Below are 23,699 nucleotides of genomic sequence, written 5' to 3' on the forward strand. Positions count from 1 at the left end.
TATAAAAATAAACACTGAATCATAGACTCCTCTGGTGAACACACTGAGAACTAATGGTACTAGTCCCTTTATTAACCTCAGTCACTTAGTGATGCTCTCTGCAATGTGCCCCACAGATTTTTAAAAAGGAAAGAATGAAAACCTTGTTTTCTGTTTGGCTCCATGCTCTCCCATCTGAACATCTTTTCTTTTCCAAACTGGTTAAAGTAAATGATTTCCCTGTGCTCCGTTTTAGACTCCTGCTGGATCCAAAAGCATCAAGACCAGCTGCAACGCTTCACAACCACCTCGTTCTTGGAGGAGATCTTAACCCACCTGAGAAAGGTTGAAGTTCTGACTTCGGCTGAGGAGACCAGGATCAAGGAAGCAGGCCAGCTGCAGGACCAAGTTAACATGCTTACTACTACTATCACCGAAAAGGACTGTCAAGGAACTGATGCCCTCCGTGGCTTCATAGAGAGCTCCAATTCTCAGGTGGCCCAGCTCATTGTAAACCATGGTAAGGGAGAAGAAAGACGATCTCTTTTTGTGTTTGTAATTGTCAAAAAAGCAGAGAGCACATGGTAGCTCAGAGGGTGCCAAAATCCCCTTTTAATGAGGCACACTGTGTGACTTTGTGAATATTATTTCAACAAAAATCAAACATACCATATTATTGTTAAGTAATGAAGAGAGTGAAGCTAAACTGGTGGATTTGTTGCTATCAGCTTTGTGTTCACACCTGTATAAGTTAGTTTATTTGCCACTCAGTTGAAACATACATGTTCATTTCCCATGAACCCCGTCTGGATTAGACAAGAACACCCCATGGATACTGTGTCTACAATTTATTTGTAGATGTTATTTGCATTTAAACTACACCATAGCGTACGCCATAGGCCTATGTAGAGGCCTGCACATGTGCATCTCTTCTTAAAAACTAACTACATGTTGATTGATCGGTCCTTCTGGGTAAAACCTGCTGACTACAATGGCATGGTGATGGCGTACTTTCAGTGCAAAAGCATAGACTAGGCTGTATGCCTCTTACAGACTATGCATTTTTAGCAATCAAATATGTTTCTGGCATGCTACAATGTCTCATACAACATTAAGTTTGATGTGGGCATACTGTACGATGACAACTCCCAGTATGCTCCACTGAATCGCAGTGTCCTGCCCTTTTTAAAGCCAGTTAAGTTTTATTATTACACTGCCCCCTGCCTGTAAAGTATTTGTATGCAGTCTTAGTTAAGTTTTGTTTTTTACACTGCCCCCTCCTGCCTGAATGAGTGACCATGTGCTTGTTAATTGCCATGTGAGAGCCTTGAAGAGCAGGCAGCAGTTGGTTTATTTCCTGCAGGATTATCTTTTGCATTGTTGCCTTGGACACTATTTGTCCATAAGTATGGTGGGGTTTTTTGTGCTTTGTGATAGGGATAGAGGCAGAGGGTAATGTTTCAGTTTGTGCTTTGTATTTTGACTGTATATATGTAGTTAGTGGAGTTTTAGCTGTAAGCTAGCAGCATGACAGAGCATTTTGAGTTTGCTCATTATGGTTTGACTGTGCCTTATTTTCTATTTATTTGTTCTAAGTGCATTTTTTAAATGTGTGCTTTATTGCAGTTTTACAAAGAACATAAAAGGATACAAAATCTTCAATACATTACAAGAAAAGTTACACCTTGCATTTCTTGCAGGATTTCAAGTTGTTAGCTGACTGTCTAGCTTTGAACATCAGTTACTCATAGCGAGGACAGTACACGCAGGCTATGACATACACTGATATGCAAGTAATAAACGTCAGTGTCCATCTATGCTGCCAGTACTGTGGTGAATAATGAGGCATAGCAACAACAAAACCGTTGTAACTTTAGCATTCATATGCTTAGAAAAACATCTGAGATCAAGATTTTCTTCTCGTTGGAATCCCACAAACTTCTTCGTTTTGCCATTGTCTCCATTCTAATGCTAACTTATTTTGTTTGTTAGTGCCACTGTCTTGTTTATCATTATGTTATTTCTTGCTACATTCCCAATGGGCTGGATAGCTGACGAAGGTCATAGCAGCAGTCACATTGTGAGATGGTCCACCTAAATTTCTGGCACTGTCAGAATTTTATCTCAGGCTGTCTTTGGCTGAAAGACCATGACAACAGCCGTCTGTCAACAGTGCGACGTAGGACCAGCGTTTAGAGCCACAGCCAAAGATATCACCAGGATTGGTCATCTTGGGCCTGGGACAGCCCAAAATCGCACAGTGTATACCAGGCTTAAGGGGAATAATAAGGGAGTGTTGTTGCAAGAGTACAATGAAGGAGAACCAAAATACTTTGCAAACCAAAGAAAAGGCTTTCTAAAGCTGGACATACACTGTGCGATTTCAAGCTGACCATACAACAGTCATATGTCAATTCATTCTGTGCATCTGAATTGCTTTCTGACACACGACCATCGCGCACAATTTCTGTGCTCACACTATACGGTCCAATGGTCATGCCTGACCTGAGTGCTCACATGTATGAGTAAAGTCGAGACAGAATGTGACAGAAATCTGCAGTTTTCTTTTTAAAAGGTCTCACACACTGAGGGTGAAGTGTTCCCAGTCATATCATCTCTCTCTCTCTCTCTCTCTCTCATACTTTCTCTCTCTATCCCACATGAAAAAACAACATCACCTCCATGTCAGCTGCAGGGCCGCGGGTAGGAATGCTTCCTGTTCGTTTATTTCCTTAATCATAGCATGGCTGTGGAGGATAGGAAAATTCATTCCAGCTGTTGTCATGGTAATTTAGAACGTTGTCTGGAAGTTTACAAAGGAAAAATCTCCCAAGGATGTTTATTCTTCTCTGTTTCTGCTCTGACTATGGGAGCATTTGGAACTGTATGACCAAAATATCAAACATGTCAGAAACCCATCCAACCAGTCGGAAGCAGCTTGTCGGGCCGTAATCGGACCACGGTCGGCCGTCATACCCCCCTGTACACAGCATGACAAATGATGCCTGATCCGATTGAAAGTCAGCCTGACTTCAAAGTGAGTTGTTGGACTCAAAATTCGTGGCTGAATCAGACGAAAATCGCACAGTGTATACCTGCCTTAAGGCCTCAAAAGGAATTACAATACAATACAATACCAATCAAATTAATTTTAAGATGCACATTGTGACAGAAAGTTTACTGAGGAATAATTTTTTCAGATGTCAAGCACTCATCTGCTGCCCTCACTGCCTCACAGGAACGTGAATGTAATCTGCATTGGAAGGGGGGAGGTTTTGGGGAAGGGGGAGGCATGTCTGGAATGAGGGTTTATTTTGGTCTGAAAATCTGCTCTGAAAGTCACACAGTAAGCCTTTAATGGATTATGTTTTGAACCCTGTCTCTTCTTAGCTATATGTTGCAGTCTCATCGACCAAAATTGGGGCCTTGTTCATCTCCTGATGGAGAGCTCAGATAGCTTGAATATCTGTCATTTTTAAAACTTGACTGTTTATTTCAAGGACTTTAATCTCTGTACATTTTCTTGTTCTGCAGATTCCATGGTGAAGGAGCACAAAGACGTACTGTTAAGACGATTCGAACAGCACAGAGACAGAGATTCGTTCAGCTGCTCAAAACTGAACATCTCCTCAAGAACGTTACTTCTAGTCGATGGTCTTTCTGACCTCCAGCAAAAGGAACACGACTTAATGCAGGTGGGAGTGACTCGAGGAAGAAAAAGAAACCACCTAAGACAGTTGGGGCTGGCCAAACTCTTGGAGCCCCTGACCCGTGTCAGTTTACCTCCCAGAGTCTCAGTCACAGTTGGCGTTGCCGGCATCGGCAAGACTACTTTGGTCCGACACTTCATCAGACAGTGGTGCCAGGGGGGCTTCTGTACAGATATAAGTTTCGTCTTGCCTTTCACCTTTTCTGAGCTGAACTCATTGGAGAAACTCTCTGCAGAGAGGCTGGTGAAACTGGCCTTTCCTCATTTAACAGACCCCAGTCTGGTTCTGAGCAGCTCCTGTCGCACTCTGCTCATACTAGATGGTTTGGACGAGTTCCGCTGCACCTTAAATTTCTCTGATGCAGCTTCCTGTAATGACCCAAAGAAAGAGGTGTCCATTGATGACCTTGTCACAAATATCATTCGGGGGAATCTGCTCCCTGATGTTGCAGTGTGGGTGACATCCAGGCCAAGAGTCGCCTCCCTCATCCCTGGAGGTTTGGTTGACAGAGTGACTGAGATACCAGGATTCAGTCAGAAGGATATTCAGCTCTTTCTAAACCATCACTTCTCTGAGAGGGAATATGCCAGTAAAATATGGGCACATTTGGAGTCCCACAAGATCTTGATGGTGATGTGCTACATTCCAGGGATTTGCTGGATAGTGGCTGATACTCTGACATACATCATGCAGAGTGGGGCACAAGAGAGCCTACCTCGAACTTGCACAGAGCTGTTTGCTCACTTTTGTTCCATGAAGGCAGAGGTTGGTGAACCAAGAGGAAGGGAGCCAATAAAAATGGAGCAGCTTCATGGTAACAATCGTAAACTGCTAAGCAACCTCGGACGGCTCGCATTTTATGGTCTCCTCAAACACAAGTACACTTTCAGTGAGCAGGACCTCAGAGCTTATGGGATAGATCTTCTGTTAACTCAGTGCAGTCTTGGTGTTGGAGTTCTTGTGCGAGAAGAGTCGGTCATATCCACAACATTCAGGTTCACTCACATGACTTTGCAGGAGTTTGTTGCAGCTACTTTCTACCATGTCTCCTCAAAGCGGGCCATCTTTGATTTGTTCTCAGAGAGCACCATGTCTTGGCCGAAGATCGGTTTTCAGAACCATTTTAGGAGTGCCTTTCAGCATTCACAGCAAGTTGAAGATGGCCACTTAGATGTGTTTGTGCGCTTCCTGACAGGTCTGCTGTCTTCAGGGGTACTAAAACCTCTAGCTGGACTTCTAGCTATTGGGAAAGACGACAGCAATCAGAAAAGTTGGGTTGCGGGGTTTTTACAAGGTCTCTTGGACAGTGGGGGTTCTGTCGTGTCCTTGCGTGCAGTCAACCTGGCTTATTGTCTGCAGGAGTTGCAACATACAGAGCTGCTGCGGAGTGTAGAGGAGGACTTACGGCTTGGCAGTCTGGCAGTGAAATTATCAAGGCCTCACTGTGTTGTGCTGGGCTACCTCCTGCATGTGTCGCCAGAGTGCAGCGAACAGACCAACTTGACAGGCTCGCTGACATACTCCACAGTGAAGTGTTTGCTCCCGCAGCTTCTGTACTGCAGCCATCTCAGGTCAGCTTCAAAAACCTCTTTGGTCACTAAAACTCAGAAAAAGACTGATTGAAAGAACTTATATATTCTCTACTTAACAGGTTAGAGAATAATAACTTCAAAGATGATGTCATGGAACTTCTGGGAAGCCTTCTGAGTGCCAAGGACTGTCACATTCAGAAAATAAGGTTCGTTTTGTTTTGTTTTTTTTTACTTAGCAGAGCCTCATATGAAAAACTGTCTAATAACCCTGAACTGGTCTGATTGCTCACGTTAATTACAAAAGTTCTAATTAAACTCCAGTCCTGTTGATTACAGTGACACTCAAAGATTGTCATGTGCTTTGAGATTGGTGAAGTGGTGAAAATAGAAATAGTTTCAACCTTTTTTTTATGTACCTCAACAGTCTGGCAGAGAATGCTATCAGCACGAAAGGAGCCAAAGCCTTGAGCCGAGCTCTCCTGGTGAACCGGACACTGACGTCACTCAAGTGAGAATTATGTGTTACCTTTGAATCTTAACAGCTAAATTAAGCTTGATTTGTTGGGTCTACTCTGACAGGTGTGTAACACTACACAGTGGTTATAATATCCCCATTAACATCCTTGATTAGACTTGGGAAAAGTAAAATGTAAAAGAAAAGTGCTTTCCACATATAGGTGATACTCTGTAGGCATATTCATAGTCACCTAAGTATATTTGCCAATGATTTTTTTTTTCCTTTTTTAAAAAAATCTGTATATAATTAGCATCCATGCATAAGAGGAATGCATCCAGTAGTGTCCCTCCACTAAATGAACTTAGTAATGACATCTCATGTTAAAGATTAAGCTTCTTAAGCCATTGTTCTGCAGCTATTTGCTATCAATATTATCCTGTATTGCTGCACTCTAAAATGATTCTCTGCTACCTCATTAACAATAAGCATACACAAATTCAGCCAACCTGCATTGATGATGGAATATGAGGTAAAAAACATTTCACAAGATCAGGGATGTTATTCTGGTGTCTAGGTACTAGGGCTGTAAATGACCTTTGTCATCACAAAACATTTTCTATTCTTTGCACCATAAAACATTTTCCCATATCGCAAAAACTGCCACAATACGATTTTGATTTAATCTGATCAGGGCTTATGATTGATATCTGACAAATCTATGCACACATTTTACACACGTACTGAAAAAATGGGTAGATGGCAAGAAGGGAGTGGTTTTTATTCATAAACTTTCTTGTAAGGCAGTTATATACAAATAAGACAATAAGACACGGCCATTGTTTGCAGTGATGCTGGTAGAGAAGGTGCAAAGAGATTTTCTTTTACTTTACTCACAGAGCTTTTTAGCTTTCTTTTCAAAGGGAAGACAGTTGTGTATCCATAATATCCTTATCTGTGATTTACATCTTGTGTTCTGACTGGCTGTTGCAAAGCTATTCAGCTCACCACTGTCAAACACACACCCTGTTTCTTCTCCATCAAAATAAAAGCACCAGACTTCATGTTTTTTTTAAAAAGGGAAACTGAGATTTACAGGGCAGAGAGAAAACACTTTTAACAGATGCAGTGTAGACAGCAATGCTGCTCATTAGCAAGTGATATCCAACAAACAGGGGCGCCTAAAGGGGAGAATAAGGAGAAGGACTCTGGGGGCCCATGATTGACAGGGGCATCTCTGGGCCCCTGTCAATCAAAATTTTCCGCTGGCCTCATGGCCGGCTGTGGGGGGCCCCAGTAAGATTTCTTTTCATGGGGCCCAAAATCCCTGGTGTCGCCCCTGCCAACATATACATGCTATAAGAACACAGTGATGCACATATTACAGCAATATTATTGACCAAATTGAAATCTCAGAGAGAAAAAATATCTTGGCAGATATTGTTGTTGCATTTTCTTTTTCTAGAAGACTGGAGTGTTTTCTTCTGTGCTGGCTTTTCATGCTTAAGTGCTTTCCAAGTCTTCTTTGATTTCTGTCATGTAATATATATCAGAGGCCAGAGGCTACACAAAGAATATGTGATGTATAAAAGCTCATAGATATAAAGCAGTCGTCAACCATACTGTTCTTTGGATGAACACTGAGAGCAAAGCAAACCAGAGTCAAATTCCTTTTTGCGTATATAGCTAATTCTCATTCTCCTAGTTTACAATCAGTTCTCAGATTTTTGATTATTTCTGAGAAACGGATGATGTGTAGATCTGAAAATGTACTTCACTGAATTGCATTCAAACATTTCCATACATACAAGTTTTGTCACATATAGTCACAAAAAACCCTAAATCTCATGGTCTTTGCTCATATATCACTCCCATCATCATTATAATACCCAGACCGTCCGAGGAGATTCTTCATTACTGTTCCTCTTCTTAATATCTTCCCATATTTTAGTCTCCGGAACAACAACATCGGCTCCAAAGGTGCAAAATTCCTGGCTGAGGCTCTGAAAATGAACCAAGCTCTGGTATCAATCAAGTAAGTGTCATTTACATATGACTTAAGTGCATAATGATACAAGAGTGTGCCAGCGTATCCCTCACAGTTGGTGTAACTGCAAAATTTTCACAACCTATAATCAGCTTCCAGAACAATGCCATTGAGGAGGAAGGTGCTCAGGCGCTTGCAGAAGTCCTGCAGTGCAACCGCAAACTTGTGTCTCTTAAGTGAGTATTGTTATTTCACTCACGTGTTGGCACGTTTTCAGACAAAGTGTAATGGATGCTTTTGTCACCATGCAGTTTGCAGAAGAATAGGATTGGAGCAGGAGGAGCCAAGAGGATTGCTGATGCACTGAAGACAAACTTGACACTCACAAAGCTAATGTACTCTTACATGAGTACTTACTGGCATAAGTATTTTTGTCCTGCTGCTCGTGAAGCTCTCTCGTAAACTTACTACGGCTTATCCTCATTTACAAGATTATGTGATTGGGTCACAACCTGAGGTTTTTTTTTTTAAATTTCAGTGGCCTTTCTGTTGTTCTTCTTCTCTACAGTCTTTGTAGTAACCAGCTTGGGGACAAAGGAACCATTGCTCTGGCTGAGGCTCTGACAGTCAACCACACCTTGCTCTCACTCCAGTTAGTACCATTCACATGCCTCTCCTCATTATCTGCATTTCATTTGCCCATGTATTTTACTCAACATTATAGGCTATTAACATGTATGAAGACAATGACTAAATTATCATGGTTGTCTTTAATGTCATAACAGTTGCATGCTTACTTTTTGGCAGATTACAGAGCAACTCAATCAGCAACCGGGGGATGACAGCCTTAACCAAGGCACTGAGGTCAAATCGTGGTCTTCTCTCTTTGAAGTAAGTTACAAGTTTCTTTTGCTTTCATCAGGTAGCTTTCCAGTAAAAACACAAGCCATCGAGTCTACCTGCACCAAAATGTCTATGATAAAAGTCTCCCTAGTATAGGGCAATAGTGACAGACTGGCATTTTGTTACACTACAGCCAATCAGCAAACTGCCAAAGGTTTGCCATGAAGTTGCCCTCAACTAGACTTACGGATCACCCTTTAGCCAGGAGCTATGGTACAAGTTGTGATGCCATAGTTACACCTCAAGACTGATACTGTGTAGGATTCTATATTGATATCCGATGCACTGTGAATGAGCCCATTATCAGCTGTTTTTTAGTTGCACTGTCCTGTTGTCAGTTCTTCCTGATCAATCAAAATCAAGATGAGGTGGGACTTCAGTTATCAACTGCAGTTGGAATACAAACCAAGGCCTAGTCAGCACATAGGCTGGCATTTCTAAAAACAGAAGTTTACCTCTAACCTGACATACCAGATAGACTGTTTTCAAATATTCATTGCATGGATATATCTCACATTCATCTGGGAAACCTCCCATACAAAGCTTTTTAGAAGGTCAGGACTTTTCAAAAATTTCTTGGGAGGGTCTGGGTCAGTGTATTTTGTGGTTGAAATGGGCCCCAGAAATGAGAAAAACCCTGTTAGTCCATCTTTGCATTTTTGACCCAAAAAATTGAAAAATCAATCATTTTCTCTTTTTTTGTTTTTGTTTTATTCATTCTGAAGAAAAATGATGAAGAAAAGGTAGAATGTTCAGTTTTCCTGTTTAGTCAAAAAAATGGAAAAACAAATAAAGGCTTTAAAAAGGGGTCCAATTTTTGTTGTTGTCAATTCCAGTTTTTGTTTTTTTTTTTTTTTTTTTTGTTTGTTTGTTTGTTTGTTTTTTGATTTTTTTTTTAACTTTATAAAAGACTTGAGGAAAAGGAAGTCATGGTCCCCAGTAGGGCAGGTGAACATTTCAAAATAAAAGCCTCCATGCCAAAAATAAAAAAATAGCCATCCATTGTGTTTGACGGTATATACACTCTGCCCTTTGTTTTCTATTTTTTTTTTCTCTGATCATTTATTTATTTATTTTGTACACACAACAATAAACATGACCACCAAAAAATAAAATCATGAATTGAAAATTTGACTCCAGCTGTGTACATGGGCAGGCTTATTTATTCATACCCCAATATTAATATAGTCCATTGAATCACCAGTACCTAAACCATTGACGTGACTTTTAATACATTGTATGGAACAAATAGACCTATTATTATACTATAAAACACAGTGGAAGGCTACGTAGACTAAAATTTTGACACCAGGGCTTTTACTTTCAAAGGATGACCTTTTCCATTAGGCCACATGATTTCCTTGTTCTATAGTATTCCATTTAAACAAGAAAACAAAATAACTTTGAAACAAACAAAAATGAGTCAAATCTTTACAAATATGTTTTTCCTGTTTTTTCATTTTTGTAGGTGAAATTAAAAAAAATGGGGGGGGGGGACGGCTTTTTTTAGTCTTTTTAATTATTTTTTTGCAGAAATGAAAAAACAGGAAAAAAGCTGTTTCTCTAAAAATGTCTGTCAAAAGTGAGAAAACAGCATAACAGGAATTTCTCTCAATATCTGGGGCTGATTTCAACCAGGAATTGAAACTGCCAGAAAATACACTGACACAATCATAGCAATATGACAAAATGAGACATATGCAGCTCCGGTAATAACCTTGGCTTAGTTTATGAACTGTGGAGTTTGTTGATGGATAAACTCATGCCAAAGCCGATCAGAAGAGGTGCAAAATAATCTCTGCCAAGAGGAGCTGTCAGTTTGGCTCTTTGCTCTTGTTTTAATAAAGAGATGTGGCACTGTCCTGCTGCTATAGCTACGTCCAAGCTAATTGCTACATTGGCTACAGCCACTGTTAGTTTACAGTACAGCTAAACTCTGCATGTAACTATCGCAAACCCATGCTGAAGCAGATCGGCAGAAGAACGAAAACATCCTTTCCATCATGAGAAGCTTACAGTGCTGTTCTTTGCTCTTTATTTTGTAATTGAGCATAACTAAACCCATAGCTACCACCTCATTTTTCTCAAATGGCACTGATTAGTCCGGTCTTTTCTCAGACCTGGCACAATTGTTTCAGACTGGTGCTTGGCAAGATGGATATGCCTGATGACAGACATAGAATCTGGCCAATCCATCTGCTTTGCAAGGTTAGTCACCCCTTGAAACAGCTCTGTGAATTAGCCTATTGTCAGCTGTTTTTTTTAGTTGCACTGTCCTGTTGTCAGTCATCCCTAAGTGATCAAACAAAATCAAGAGAGGTTGGGACTTCAGTTATCACTTTTGCTAACAATGGCATTGGGAGTACAAACCAAGGGACATAGGGTAGTATTTCTAAAATAGTCTCATCCACACCAGTATGTGCTCAAAAATACCTTTGTCCATCTGAAAACACAAAAGCACATTTTTATGTGCTGTAATGTTAACAGCAGTCTGTCCTTTACTGTGTGGCAAAGCTGCTCACTCACGGATGACAGCAGGGTCCTTGACATGTGAAAGTTTCTCACTACTCCCCTGAAATGACCATTTCATTTTCAGAGTTGTCCCACCAACCTGGACAGGGTCTCATCCAAAACCGCTGACATCGGCGGTGGTTGTAGTCCATTTAGGTGTCTCCAGAGTCCAGAAAGCAGCGTTACATCATCTGAAACAATTTCATTCTCAGCTAGCAGTCCATTAACTTAGCTGTGAAGCTCAGGTAGAGCTGGAGGGTACAAATAAGAACAAGGCAAATATGAAGTATCACACAAAGATGAAACTTCCCTGCCTTTGATATGGTATTGAAGTGTTGATTTAAAATATTTTCACATCTTCATTTTATTTTTCTGTTTATCAAGTTTAAGGGAGAACTCAATCGGAGTGGAAGGAGCAAAGAACATGGCTTTCGCCCTCCGTGAGAACCACTCTCTGCAGGACTTGGAGTGAGTCCGTTCTTTAACCTAGCCCAGGGGTGTCCAAACTACGGCTTGGGGGCCAAATGCGGTCCATTTTTGATAGGCCTGCAGCAAATTCTAAAGTTAAATGAAATATGACACACATTTGAAGATGAAGCTTCTGCTTGACTGTACTGGTTTCAGCACAAAGTAGTGTCACCATGTCAAACAAACATTTTGACAAGATGAATTGATCGATTTGAGGTTTTTTTTGTGACTAAATAAAGACAACGCTGTAAATGGTAAACATATTGGCAAAAATAATAATTTCTTGATTATTACACCCTGATGAATTATGGAAGTAACAAGCAGTAACAATGCTGTTTTAAGGGCAGAGCCAGTAGTAGCCATGGCCCCCGGGAATCTGTTTGGCCTCCTAAAGTCCTTCAAATGATTGGATATTTGCTTTTTAAGCCATTAACTAGCCATTTTAGCTTACCCAATCACTAAGATTATCTTAACCATCATAAGACTGGCTATTCTAACTTTACAATCCTCAAGATGAGGAATATGAACGTGGCCCCACCAGCCTTATACATTTTTGCATGCCGCCCACTGCAAAAAAAAAAAAATTGGACACCCCTGATCTACAACATTAAAGTCTTTGAAAGTCTTAAACATCACCTTTCTTACATCTACACAGGTGAGCAGCTGCCTCTTTACCTTGAGTGATTCTTGATTCAAGTCAACAGTATGTTATTTTGCCTTTTAGTCTCACAGCCAACCTGTTGCATGATGAAGGGGTTCAAGCTATAGCTGGAGCAATCAAGTCCAATCAAGGCCTCACATCTTTGCAGTAAGTAACAGAAGACCCACAGGGACTAAAAGCTGGAAAAGTTCAGCCCTTGCTCTTACTGGAAGGGCCTCTGTGCATTACAATATTTATCCAACAACAGAAGAAATGAGGCATGTCAATGATTTGATTCAGGATCTGAAAAAGAAGCATCTTTTGATGCAATTAAAACATTTTATCAAAGCTTGGACAAATCAATTAATGGAGGTTTAATGATTGTGAGAAAACATCTAGTCCTACCTCCACAGTGAGAGCAAAATTACTGCTAGCACTAATGTGTCCTGAAAAAAAAGATGGAATACAAACACATTTGTCCTCAAATGCCTCTCTTTCTCTTTTCAGTCTCCAGTGGAATTTCATCAAGTCCTCGGCCACAAAAGCTCTGGCTTACGCTCTCCTCTCCAACACCGTAATGCAGCTCTTAGAGTAAGGCTAACATTCAGACATCTGCAGTTATCAATCCACATTATCTTTTCTACTCATTCTCTCTGTGATTGGATTGATTTTGTCACAATTCCCCAGCTGTACTCTGTCACAAAGTCGAACCTGACACAGCCAGGAGAAAATGACAGTCTGTTAACTGTATTGGCTGGACATGGTCTTAACAGCAGCAGAACACTTAAGTGAAATATTGTATTGTATTGTCACTTACAGTTGTGTCTCCGTGTGTGCGCTTGTTGCTTTCTCTTTTCTGCAGTCTACAGGAGAATGCTATTGGGAATGAAGGAGTCATTTTTCTAGCTGAAGCCCTGAAGACCAATGCCTCTCTGCGGACATTATGGTCTGCCCAGCAATTATGCTTCATAAACAATACACTTTTTTTTAATCTTTTCATCAGAAGTGTGAATAGTGAAGAAAGAATTCAGTTTTTGAACATGTGGATGTCGTTTTTCCTTATGAAAGTGGTGATTTGGTCAGTATCCTGAGGTTGTGTAAAAATTGTTGTCCCATGTTTTCAACATGTCATATGCTCTCTCCTTAGTCTCCAGGGGGTCTCAGCAGGCACAAGTGGTGCCATGGCAATGGCAGATGCTCTTACAATGAACCAGACCCTGCAAACACTGGAGTGAGTCTGAGCTCTACCTTGTGTCAAACTGACCTTTGTTATTGAACACTCAGCCACATGCTAAGCAGCAGTTTCAAAACAGTTGAGCCCAATCTTCACTCTTATAAGTACAGCTATTTTTTTCCCACTTAATTTGCATCCCATTGTGTCTGGGTCATTGCATCCATTCATACTGAATGAACATGAGAAGACATTGCTTTTAGTTAGAGTACTTAGAGCACTTTCCAAGTTTCAAAGTGCTTTACAAAGACCCCATAATAAAGCACAAAGGTCAGGCAAGGAAAGGAAAGTGTGTCTTGACTTGTATAAAGCTTTTTTGGGCATTAAATGTGATATTAATCAGAAATAAGGTATCAAAATTTAAAACTAGGTCTTTCAGCATTTATTTATTAATTGCAATTTATTAAGGTTGATCATTAGTGGATTCATTTGTTGTGTCTGTGCAGATACATCACCTGACCAATGTTTAATGCATCCATTACATAAGATAAATTTCACATTCAACTGGGAAACTTCCCATTTGAAGTGTTTGGGAAGGGCAGGACTTTTTGAAAGATTCTCAGGTGATTCTACAAAAGTTCTGTCACATTCAATAAGGGCCTATCAAAGCAACAAGACAAAATTAGGTAGTCGGGGTATGCACAGTTGCAGTTGAAACCTGAGCTCTACAGGCTGGCATTGTTGTAATACTATATGAACAGCAGAGTTTCTCTGTGAAGCTCAGAGAAAGAGAGTTGAGCGAAAATCATCCTCTCTGCCGAGACAAGCTTTTAATGTGGCTCTTTGCTCTTGTTTTCATGAAGAAATGTTGTCCAGTTCCGATTAAACTGCCACAATACTACAGCTACATCTTTGCTAATAGGGCTGTTGCATTGCCTGACACAAATTTGTGTTATGCCATTAACTTTCTATGTAACATCGTCATGCAACCAAAAAAATTGTTTGGTCTTAACACACCTTACAAGGGATAAAGTGCTCTGACGTCTTTTACTACAGAGTCAACAGAAGCTGAATGAGACCAGCCTAGCCTTAACTTAAATGGATATTGACCAACCCCCACAGGACCTCTCCTAAAGGATTTAGGCTGTTCTAAGCTTGCCTGGAAATTCCCAACTGGGGTGGTGAAATACAGCTGCAATCTTTACTGCTTGTAACTGAGGGGCCGTCCACACAGAGACAAGTTTAGAAATATCTGCAAAAGTATTTTATCGTAACTGCGTTTTATCCACACGGAACCAACGTTTTTGGAGCCCAAAAACGCTACTTTTTGAAACCGGGTCCCAGAGTAAACAAACCTTTATACGCCAACCGTTTTGTCTCCATGTGTACAACCAAATGCCTTCTGTCTTCTGCTCCTCTACAACTACCGTGAGCAACAGCTGGTCATGGAGGACAGCATACAGCACGTGTTCTTAGATCTGTTGTGGAGTGCAAACAGAAGGGAAGCCCGGAGAAAGTTTTGGGTGCCCTCAATCCATAATCTTCTCTGTTTTATGGGCATTTCTGTGGAAGCATTACAGTGCCACTTACATGCCCACCAAATATACAACAGCGCTTTCAGTGGTTTCATGCTTACAAAGACATTTATTCAAACAATGTCATGTTTACAGAAAACATTTTCAAAACGAAACAGAAATATATCATGTGGACAAGGCTGGAGATGCTCAAGTTGTTTGTTTTTGAGAAAACCTGCATGGTAGTCAGTTGCCCCTCAAAAGGAAGATCTTTGATCCCCAGGAGGGAGGTGAGATCGAGCTGCTCTTCACGGTGAGCTTGTATTTTCACAAGAGCAGTGCTATGCACCTTATTACTCTATTGTGGACATGATTGTGGGTGGGAAATCCACAACAAAGCAGAAGTAGATAAAATCCATTTCTCCCAGTGGCTTACCATCGAAAGCTGTTGTGTTGTAAAGAGTTCAGCCTCATTAAGGAAATAATTTCTTAGTTCAGGCGAGGCAACAGTTTTTAGATTTCACCTTTCTATTGTTGAAACAACATTAAAACGTAAAGGCAATATTCATTATCACTGTTGAAAATGTATTAACACAATGTGGCAATTATTTTTGTTTTACTCTTGGTAATAACACATTTTCCACTGTTTCAGTCTACGAGGGAACACTGTGGGGATGGAGGGAGCCAAGGCACTGGCAAATGCTTTAAAAAGCAACAGAAGTCTGAAGTCTTTGAAGTAAGCCCTGCTAATGATCCATGTGCAGCAACATTTCAGTTTCTGTCATTTCTAACAAGAGAAAAATGTGTCTGGTTTGTTTTCAACAGCCTGTTTGAGCTACTTTAAAATAGAGAGCAAAAGCTATGAAAAAAACAAAGTAACTGAATCAGGATCAATTTATAAATGTGTTTTGTATCATTTTAAATTGATTCTTCACTTTTAACAGTTTTTCATTTGGTGAGTATTCAGCCTCTTAAATACATCCAGTTGTGAATCTGTCCAAATGGCTTAATCACTGATCTAAAAGGAGAAGGCTAATGCTGTGTCATTAACCAAATCAATAAGAAAGCCTCCCTCTATAATGGCACATTTTTCATTTTTATGCACACCCTGGTCCAGTTGGCTCTCAGGATACTTGTGTATTGGACTTGTGGTTTGCTTTAGAAAAGTAATGTTTAGCCAAATCTCCAGTCTTCTATAAGAAGTAAGAGCTGAATAGGTGAAAGACCCATTTATTATTGCCCATGTCAGGCCGCAGTTGTTGGCTGATGTTCTTGTTTTTACTTGGTGTGAAGCTGAATGTATGATGTGAACTCAGGCATATGAACTGTTCCTGAAGTAGGCCATATCACTCATTTTCTAAAGTCTGTGTGGGACCCATGGTTGGCCCTCAGGAGATTTTTTTTGTGTCATCAGGTGAGTTTTCAGAATATCTTAGCTACAATATTTATAAGGACACTTTATAACACTCAACCTCTCCACCACAATTAAACACAAAACAAGACTCTACCACTCTACTGTGTGAGCATTTATTGCTGTTCTTTTACTGACAGAAGGACAAAGAGAGGATTAGTTCAGCTTAAATGGTCATCGACCCAAAGTTTATTAAAGATTACATATAAAGTTTCAAATATCACTCATCTGTGTGTCTTCACCCTCGCTCTGCGCAGAGCTAGAGTAAAGCGAGCCCCCAGATAAGAAAAGCCCCCGAGCACAGAGAGGTGTCTCCCTTTAACCCTTAGAGGAGGATCCTACAACAAAGGAGGAGTCCTGTCAGTTAGGACGACTGGTCAGCCGTGGCCTGGCCTCCCTAGTGTATAACAAAGATTGGTCTCACTAGCATTAACCTTAGCTGTTCTCTTCAATGTGTGCAAAAAAAAGCCACTCACTTACAACTCTAACCTTAGCAGAGGAAAATGTTGACGATATGTGTTGTCTTGTAAGTGTGCAACCCTTCTGTGTTAAATGCCTTATCTCTCAATTGTACAATTAGTTCACTGGGCTGACCTAAACCTTCACATCTTAGGCTTAACACTATCTCTTACAGTGCATTTGTGTTTTAGCCTTAGCAATATTTTACAGCTGAGTAACTCCAAGCTCCATAGACCCTGTAAGCTGTATGCTAGTGTCAGACAGAGTGATGTAAACATTACTGACACTGAGCGCAGCTAACTAGTGACACACACCCCTCCACCGGGGAAGGTGGTGGACAGAGGAAAATATCAGAAGCAGGTTTACTGTGTTCAAACAGTCTGCTGTTGAAAATGCACTAAGGATGTGTAAAAATATTGATTTTTGGACATTCTGAATTTATTTAGAGTAGTAGAAATTATTACTTGTGATTCTTCCAGCACCTCTACTTGATTATGATTAATAAATATATTTGTCTTTGTGTGCATCGTTAGCTTGCAGGAGAACTCTCTGGGTATGGACGGAGCCATATTCATTGCAACAGCCTTGAAGGGTAACCACCAGCTAACATACATCAAGTGGGTTTTTTCTCCTACACCTTTGTCTTTATCTTGCATGAAAACCATAATTCATTAAGTTCAACTTTAAAGTTTTCATTTTTTAAACTTGTGTTTGTGCAGTTTGCAAGGAAATGGCATTGGAGAATCTGGAGCAAAGGTCATATCTGACGCCATAAGAGCCAACGCTCCGGGCTGTGTGGTCGACATCTAACTAAGGATGGACAATCTTCTCCTGGTGCACTTTTTATATAATGTAGCGCAGAAATAAGAGCAGTAGATAGCTGTATGTTCGTACTTGAATGCATTCCATAACCTCTGGATACGTTTCATTGTAGTTTTATTTTAATATTTATTTTAGAGTTACCACTGACAGTGCAGTATCTAGAAGAGCATGTTGATGGCAACATTACACAGTACTTCTACTCATCCAACAGAGAGGAGAAACATCTTTGTTGAGCTGTCCTAAAACTTTGTTCTGTATATTTGCTCTATTTTGCACAAATCAAACTGGAATCCACAAATAAAATGTATCTAATGGAGGTTCTGATTCATAATGTGGTTCAATTCACACTTACATACATCCTGCTGTGCTTACATGTATTTTACTATAAAGCAACTATGAACTCGAATATCTTTTAGTGTTTCTTAGGCTAGAAGACTGGAAGAATGTCACAGTGTTGTACTACTGGAGTAAGTCCAGTAAACCTTAGGAACTTAACTAACTATGATTATTTTACTCCTTCATGTCTAATCAGCAACTCAAAAGATGTAGAGAAAGTCAGATGCTAAGTCCTACAGTCATTTAAACAACACTACTGATAACTAATGAGCTAAAATAGAAAACAGCATGTTAACCTTTAAAAACGTTCCCGCAGTACATGGTATTACCACCATGTGAGTAAAAATCACATTATGCAACAAGTGGTCAGATCAAGCACTTGCCAGAGTCCGGGGCACACGCCTGTATACTCGTTTCTCTTCATTCTTTGAGGTGACTCTTCAATAGTGTCAAAAACACAATTAAAACAGAGAGCATTTCTCAAAGGGGTCAGGGTGTTGTCCCAATGCTTCCCTGGAAAAATAAGTTACACCAAGACAGATGATCGAACAAAGTTTTGTCTCTTTTTTCCTCTCTATCTGTGCACAGGCTCTCTCTTTTCCTCTCTCTCACAGACTTGATGCTTAGAAATAATAATCATAAACTACTATCTGGCTCATCTGCTTAGTCGCTCTCTGCAGCCAGAAAAATGAACTGGGGGGCGGCAGCCATTAGGAAAGAATGGGAATGGAGCAAAGTTAGTACTTTAGAGCTCTGAGACCTGCACAATACGGATATTATCAGGACATGTCTACATACAGTAACCTTGCAAAGCAGATGGATACCCCTGTTTCCTTTTTAAATCAGCCATAGGTGTGAACGTGAGCGTGCTAGTTGTCTGTCTCTATTTGTCAGCCCTGTGATTGACTGGCAACCAGTTCAGGGTGTACCCTGCCTCTTGCCCAATGACAGCTGGAATAGGCTCCAGCACACCCAAGACTCCTAACAGGATAAGGGGTATAGAAAATGGATGCATTAATTTGAAGGGAGACAAGAGTCTCCCTTCAAATTTCAAAGGCACAGAAAAAATTCCGAAGTCTGAGTAAAATCATGGGAGTCTTACTAAAGTCGCAACTTGCTCCTGTTGTCTCAACCTTTAGGTATAAGGTGGTCATAAGACCTGATTTTAGCCATTTTAAGGCAGTCTTTCCTCAGTCTGGGCGTTACAATAATACCAAACAAATTTGATATTGTCGTTAGTCTTAAGTCTTGTTGTATGCAAACTGTGTTTCTCAGTGACACAACCGTTGCCCACGACCAATGGGAGCCAGTGTTGTGCATAAGCACATTAGTTCACTTCATTCTTCAAAACATGAACGTGAGAGTAGATCAATCTGGAGCCACAGGAGTGCCATTTTGGAGTTTTCCTGAATTTTGACAAGCAAATTTTTTGCGCGTTTGTGTCCAATTTACCTGGCATGGAGGTGATCATTATTACAAAGTACTCAGTCTTGCATACCTTCCAGCAGCCTGCATCGTCTTGCCAGAAAAAGGGAGACGAGGGTCTTGATAAATCTTGTTCTGTGCTGAGAGGCTAGCTGAGCCACTTTAACAGTATGTCATCCTTGTTTTATCACAAACATGCTCATAATAGAAAGGCTGGTATACTGTTAACCAAATAAACCTTGTGGTGTGAGAGACTGCAAGTCATGAATGGGACTGTTTTAGAAAACAGCTACTGTGAACCACAGTAGTTCACTTCAGTTTGAGCACAAGTTGTCTTTCCTACTTTTTTGTTTTTATTTAATCCAAATATAAAAAGCCAAAATAGTATCAAATGAAGAGTCATTCTGGAGCCAAATAGATTTGAAGAACAGGCTGGCTTTTAACACTGAGCTGGGTCAAATGATGCAGGTCTCCAAAAGAGATGGATTTTTCCATCACAACAAGCCAGGCTGGAGGGCATCAGCTGTGGAAACACAGGCAAGATGAGGGTTTTTTGAACCAGCCTTACTGAGCCTTTCTATTTTGCCTGTGGGTTTTACTACTTTCAGGACTAAAAAGTAGCACAATATTTTTTCATTTGCAATTCAGTTGGCACAGTCATAAGATGAACAAAAACATTTTTACAGCACTTCTCTATGCAGAAATCACTTCTAGGCTCCCGTCTGGAGTTCTCTGCTGTGACATGAAATCACCCGCAGACAACCTGTTGTAATGTTTTCATAGCTGTTATGGCATTTCCCCACATCAAGCATCAATTTTAGAACCAGACCATCATTCAGCACAGGAGTTTCTTACACACCCCCTGAGCACTGCATCAGAGGAAAACAGGCTTACAGGTGATCATTTTACTGTCTTCCATACATCATTATGATTGCCTATGAGCAGGACACCAGTACACAAATCTGAAAAAACTGTTCTTCACACTTGACATTGGGAAACAGTTGACATCATTCACTGCTTCCTTTGAAAATGTTAAAAATAAACCTCATTCAAGAACAAAGAGCACCCCACTTTAATGCTCTCACCTCCTAAGAGACTCTTTGTGGTGACACTAATTGGTGGATCTGATCTTGCAAAGAAATTAACAGCCAATTAGCCAAATGTTGCAGGCAGCCCTTCTCACTTATTTGCTTCCCTGGTTTGTTGGTTGCATTTTGCCTCTTGGCTTTGAATTTGACTTTAAGGGATTTCTCGGTTTGCAGAGCAGTTTAGATGACTGAACTGAAGAAATTCACAGCTGCAGCAAATATCCTCTGAAACTTTGGATGAACTAAAACCAATTTCCTCTCCAACACTGGCAACAATAGCTTGAGTTTTCCTTTTATGTAGTCAATAGATCTGATCATCAAAACTGTGTTAAAATTCAACTCTAAGAGGTGTTAGAACTGGTGGACTGAGTGTTGCAGGGGGGAGTCTGAGATTTGAGTAGTGTTACAAGATGTAAACTATATATCAAGCTGATTTTCCTCATTATTTTTGCCACACACTGCCAAGTATAAATATGCACTAAAAGGGGAGACAGAAGTGGCAAACCACAAAATCAGCATTGAATTGGCAGTTACTTTTCTTTCACAGCTAAATATGTGGTATTCACATGTGAAGAGCATGATTTTTGTTAGTAAAAATACGGGGCAAAGGAGAGTGGCTTGCAACAAAATTTAACATAAATTTACCATGGGTACTGAATGCACTATATTTTAATAACTGGACCACAGGGTAAAATTTATTGTTAAAGACACATCAATAAAGTAGAGTTTACAGGCTTAGATTACTTCTTGATTTTTATGTAATTCAATCCAGCAAAAGCAGTAGGTGACAGCTTCAGGAGGAAAAAATAATGATTCCAAATCACATCCTCATTCTTCACACAGCTGGACAGCAGTTTTGTCTTCCTATTTGTGTGTATGGCTGATCAGCGAGTGATTCTATTTATTTGTTTCACTTTAAACAAAGGGAACAACAGCAGTGCTGCCTACACAGCCAGTAATAGTTAAAAATATTTTTATCTGCATGCCCTGTAATAATCTTAAAATCTGCCACTGCTGCCAGAGACAAACACAAGCAAACAGCTATCCTAGTCTGTTTTAGAGCACAATAGGAAGTCTTTTTCTCCAAAAATAGAGAATCTTTTTTTCAAATATCACACAAGCAGCAAAAACATAACTATACAGTGCGAAACCAACAGAGGCGACAATAAAGCAACATTTGAGACAACACATCCACGTTCCTTTTAAAACCACGGTACCATAGAAAGATTTAGGATTGGCATTTAACTAGGAGATAGTTCATGTGAGACATTTGAATGTTCAGGAATAACTACCTCCAAATACAAACTCATAAAGGTCAAACCTTGTACTCATAAAACATTGCAGATACTGTACTTGGTATTGTTTTAAAGCATGGCATTAGCCTCTCAGTATGTGAGTTGCAGTCAAAGTTGGAGCCATGTCTGCAGTTTGGTGATATTTTTACATAAATGAGGTGAAAAAGTAGAGCCTACTACAAACTATGCAGGGCGGGGTGTTTCCCACAGCCTTGTGATATTATACGATGAAATATGTACATTAAGGTTAGGGTTAGGGCCCTACACTGAATTCATTACAGCAGCTGTTCTTTATTTTAGAGCAGGGGTGTCCAGACTTCCACTAAGGGCCACATATGGAAAAATATCAGGATGGTAGGGCCACATTCATATACCTCACCTAAAGGATATTTAAGTTGGGAAAACCAATCTGATGTAGGTTAAGATATCACTAGCATCATGCCAAAACCTCATGTCTTAAAGCACCCCTTTTCAGGAAATGAAGAAAGATTTATTTTTTAATTAATTTACACTTAACAGTGATAGTCAACATTCTTTTAATATTTTATTGATTTAAAATTTGTTGAAACCCACTGACAGATGTAAAAGATGCCAAATGGTGCTAATTTATTCAAAAGAAATTAGGAATGAAAAAAATGGGGTTACAAGGATTTTGGCCGACATCAGCAATATGCTAAGTGGTAAGCTTAAATGGATAGTTAATGGCTGACAAGGCAATAGACAATCATTTTAAGGTTGTTGGGGATACCGAATAGATTTCAGGGGCCTGGGTCTGCCCCTGGAATGCCACTGGAACTACAACTTGCTGCTCTAAGCCATCAGGGCCTTAAAAATCAAGATACCAGTATTATTTTGTTTGCTTATATGCTTACAATTTACTGTGTTGTCTCAATTTAGTCACAAGGAAACCATCAATAAATTCCTCTCGCCAAAATATTTGTTTACAAAATCCTCAACGTCTTATGCTAAAACTTAGAAGCACAATGCACAAGCTTTATGTTCTAATGTGGACCATATTTCATTTTATTTTTTTAAAATTTGCTGCGGACCAATCTAAAATATGCTTCAGGCCACATTTGACCCCCAGGCCATAGTTTGGACACCTCTGTTTTAGTGAGTAACAGAAAAGGTAAAGTATAACGTTTCATACACTTTAAAACACTTAAACTCAGATCCTCAGAGATCTTACTACTATGATTTGCAGCCTGGCTGTCTGTATGTCTGAGTGGGCAGTTATGGTCAAAAATCCAGAGGGAGCAGGATTAAGAGGAGTCCCGCGTAGGGCTCTAGTTCTGATAAAACCTTAGTGGACTGCCTATTATTTTTCTTGACTCCCCTGCGCTTCTTTAAGCCAAACAACACTGTGTTAAAGGGCTTTTTGATTAGGAGGGTCAGAAATACCAACAAACATGTAATAACTTTATATTCGGGGGTGGGAGTGGGTTGTGGAGGCTGGCAATTAGTTTTTCCTATTGCTTCCTCCAGATTCGATGACCTCTGTTATTATCACAGGTCCTATAATACTAATATAATACTACTATAATAACACTTCCTCTCTGGTAGCTTTTGGTTTATGTCTTGTCCAAGTAAATTAAAATAGTCTATGTGTAATCACTTAGCTATAGACAATTACAAATGCAGTAATATACAACTTTGTAAACTTAAAATGGCCCTCTCTGTCTTGCTGTTGTTTGTCCTACTTTTCATATTACATTCTGCTTTCACTTTACTAAAGGCCCACTTGAATTTGTAAAAATGACTTTTTGCATTACTCCTGTATAAACGGCACCGCTGTTTCTGTAACTAACAGACAAGTGAGGATTCAACAGCATTAGTCAGAAGCATTATTTTTTTTTTATTTGAGAGGCTCGTATTTCCAGTGAATGGGTTTGGCTTCAGCTCATTCGACCAACACCACCACAGCACCCTAGGGCAGATTTTACTGTCTCATTTTTCATGATTTTGAAACTTAATTTGATCGACTTAGAGATTTT

General features: G+C 40.0%; 1 protein-coding gene across 1 annotated transcript in view; it reads left to right on the forward strand.

The window, feature by feature from the left end:
- nlrc3 (NLR family, CARD domain containing 3) overlaps positions 1–17,878 on the forward strand; it is a 34,747-nt gene extending 16,869 nt beyond the window's left edge. Inside the window, exons 3-19 of the mRNA XM_041816032.1 lie at positions 236–499; positions 3,514–5,260; positions 5,341–5,427; positions 5,646–5,729; positions 7,627–7,710; positions 7,815–7,898; positions 7,974–8,057; positions 8,231–8,314; positions 8,470–8,553; positions 11,461–11,544; positions 12,269–12,352; positions 12,692–12,775; positions 13,047–13,130; positions 13,332–13,415; positions 15,522–15,605; positions 17,273–17,356; positions 17,459–17,878. Of these exons, the coding sequence (XP_041671966.1) occupies positions 236–499; positions 3,514–5,260; positions 5,341–5,427; positions 5,646–5,729; positions 7,627–7,710; positions 7,815–7,898; positions 7,974–8,057; positions 8,231–8,314; positions 8,470–8,553; positions 11,461–11,544; positions 12,269–12,352; positions 12,692–12,775; positions 13,047–13,130; positions 13,332–13,415; positions 15,522–15,605; positions 17,273–17,356; positions 17,459–17,549 (3,281 nt within the window). The 3' untranslated portion in view covers positions 17,550–17,878. The remainder of the gene's footprint in view (positions 1–235; positions 500–3,513; positions 5,261–5,340; positions 5,428–5,645; positions 5,730–7,626; positions 7,711–7,814; positions 7,899–7,973; positions 8,058–8,230; positions 8,315–8,469; positions 8,554–11,460; positions 11,545–12,268; positions 12,353–12,691; positions 12,776–13,046; positions 13,131–13,331; positions 13,416–15,521; positions 15,606–17,272; positions 17,357–17,458) is intronic.
- The last annotated feature ends 5,821 nt before the right edge of the window (positions 17,879–23,699 follow it).

This window comes from Cheilinus undulatus, linkage group 20, assembly GCF_018320785.1.
Source record: "Cheilinus undulatus linkage group 20, ASM1832078v1, whole genome shotgun sequence".
Lineage (NCBI taxonomy): Eukaryota > Metazoa > Chordata > Actinopteri > Labriformes > Labridae > Cheilinus > Cheilinus undulatus.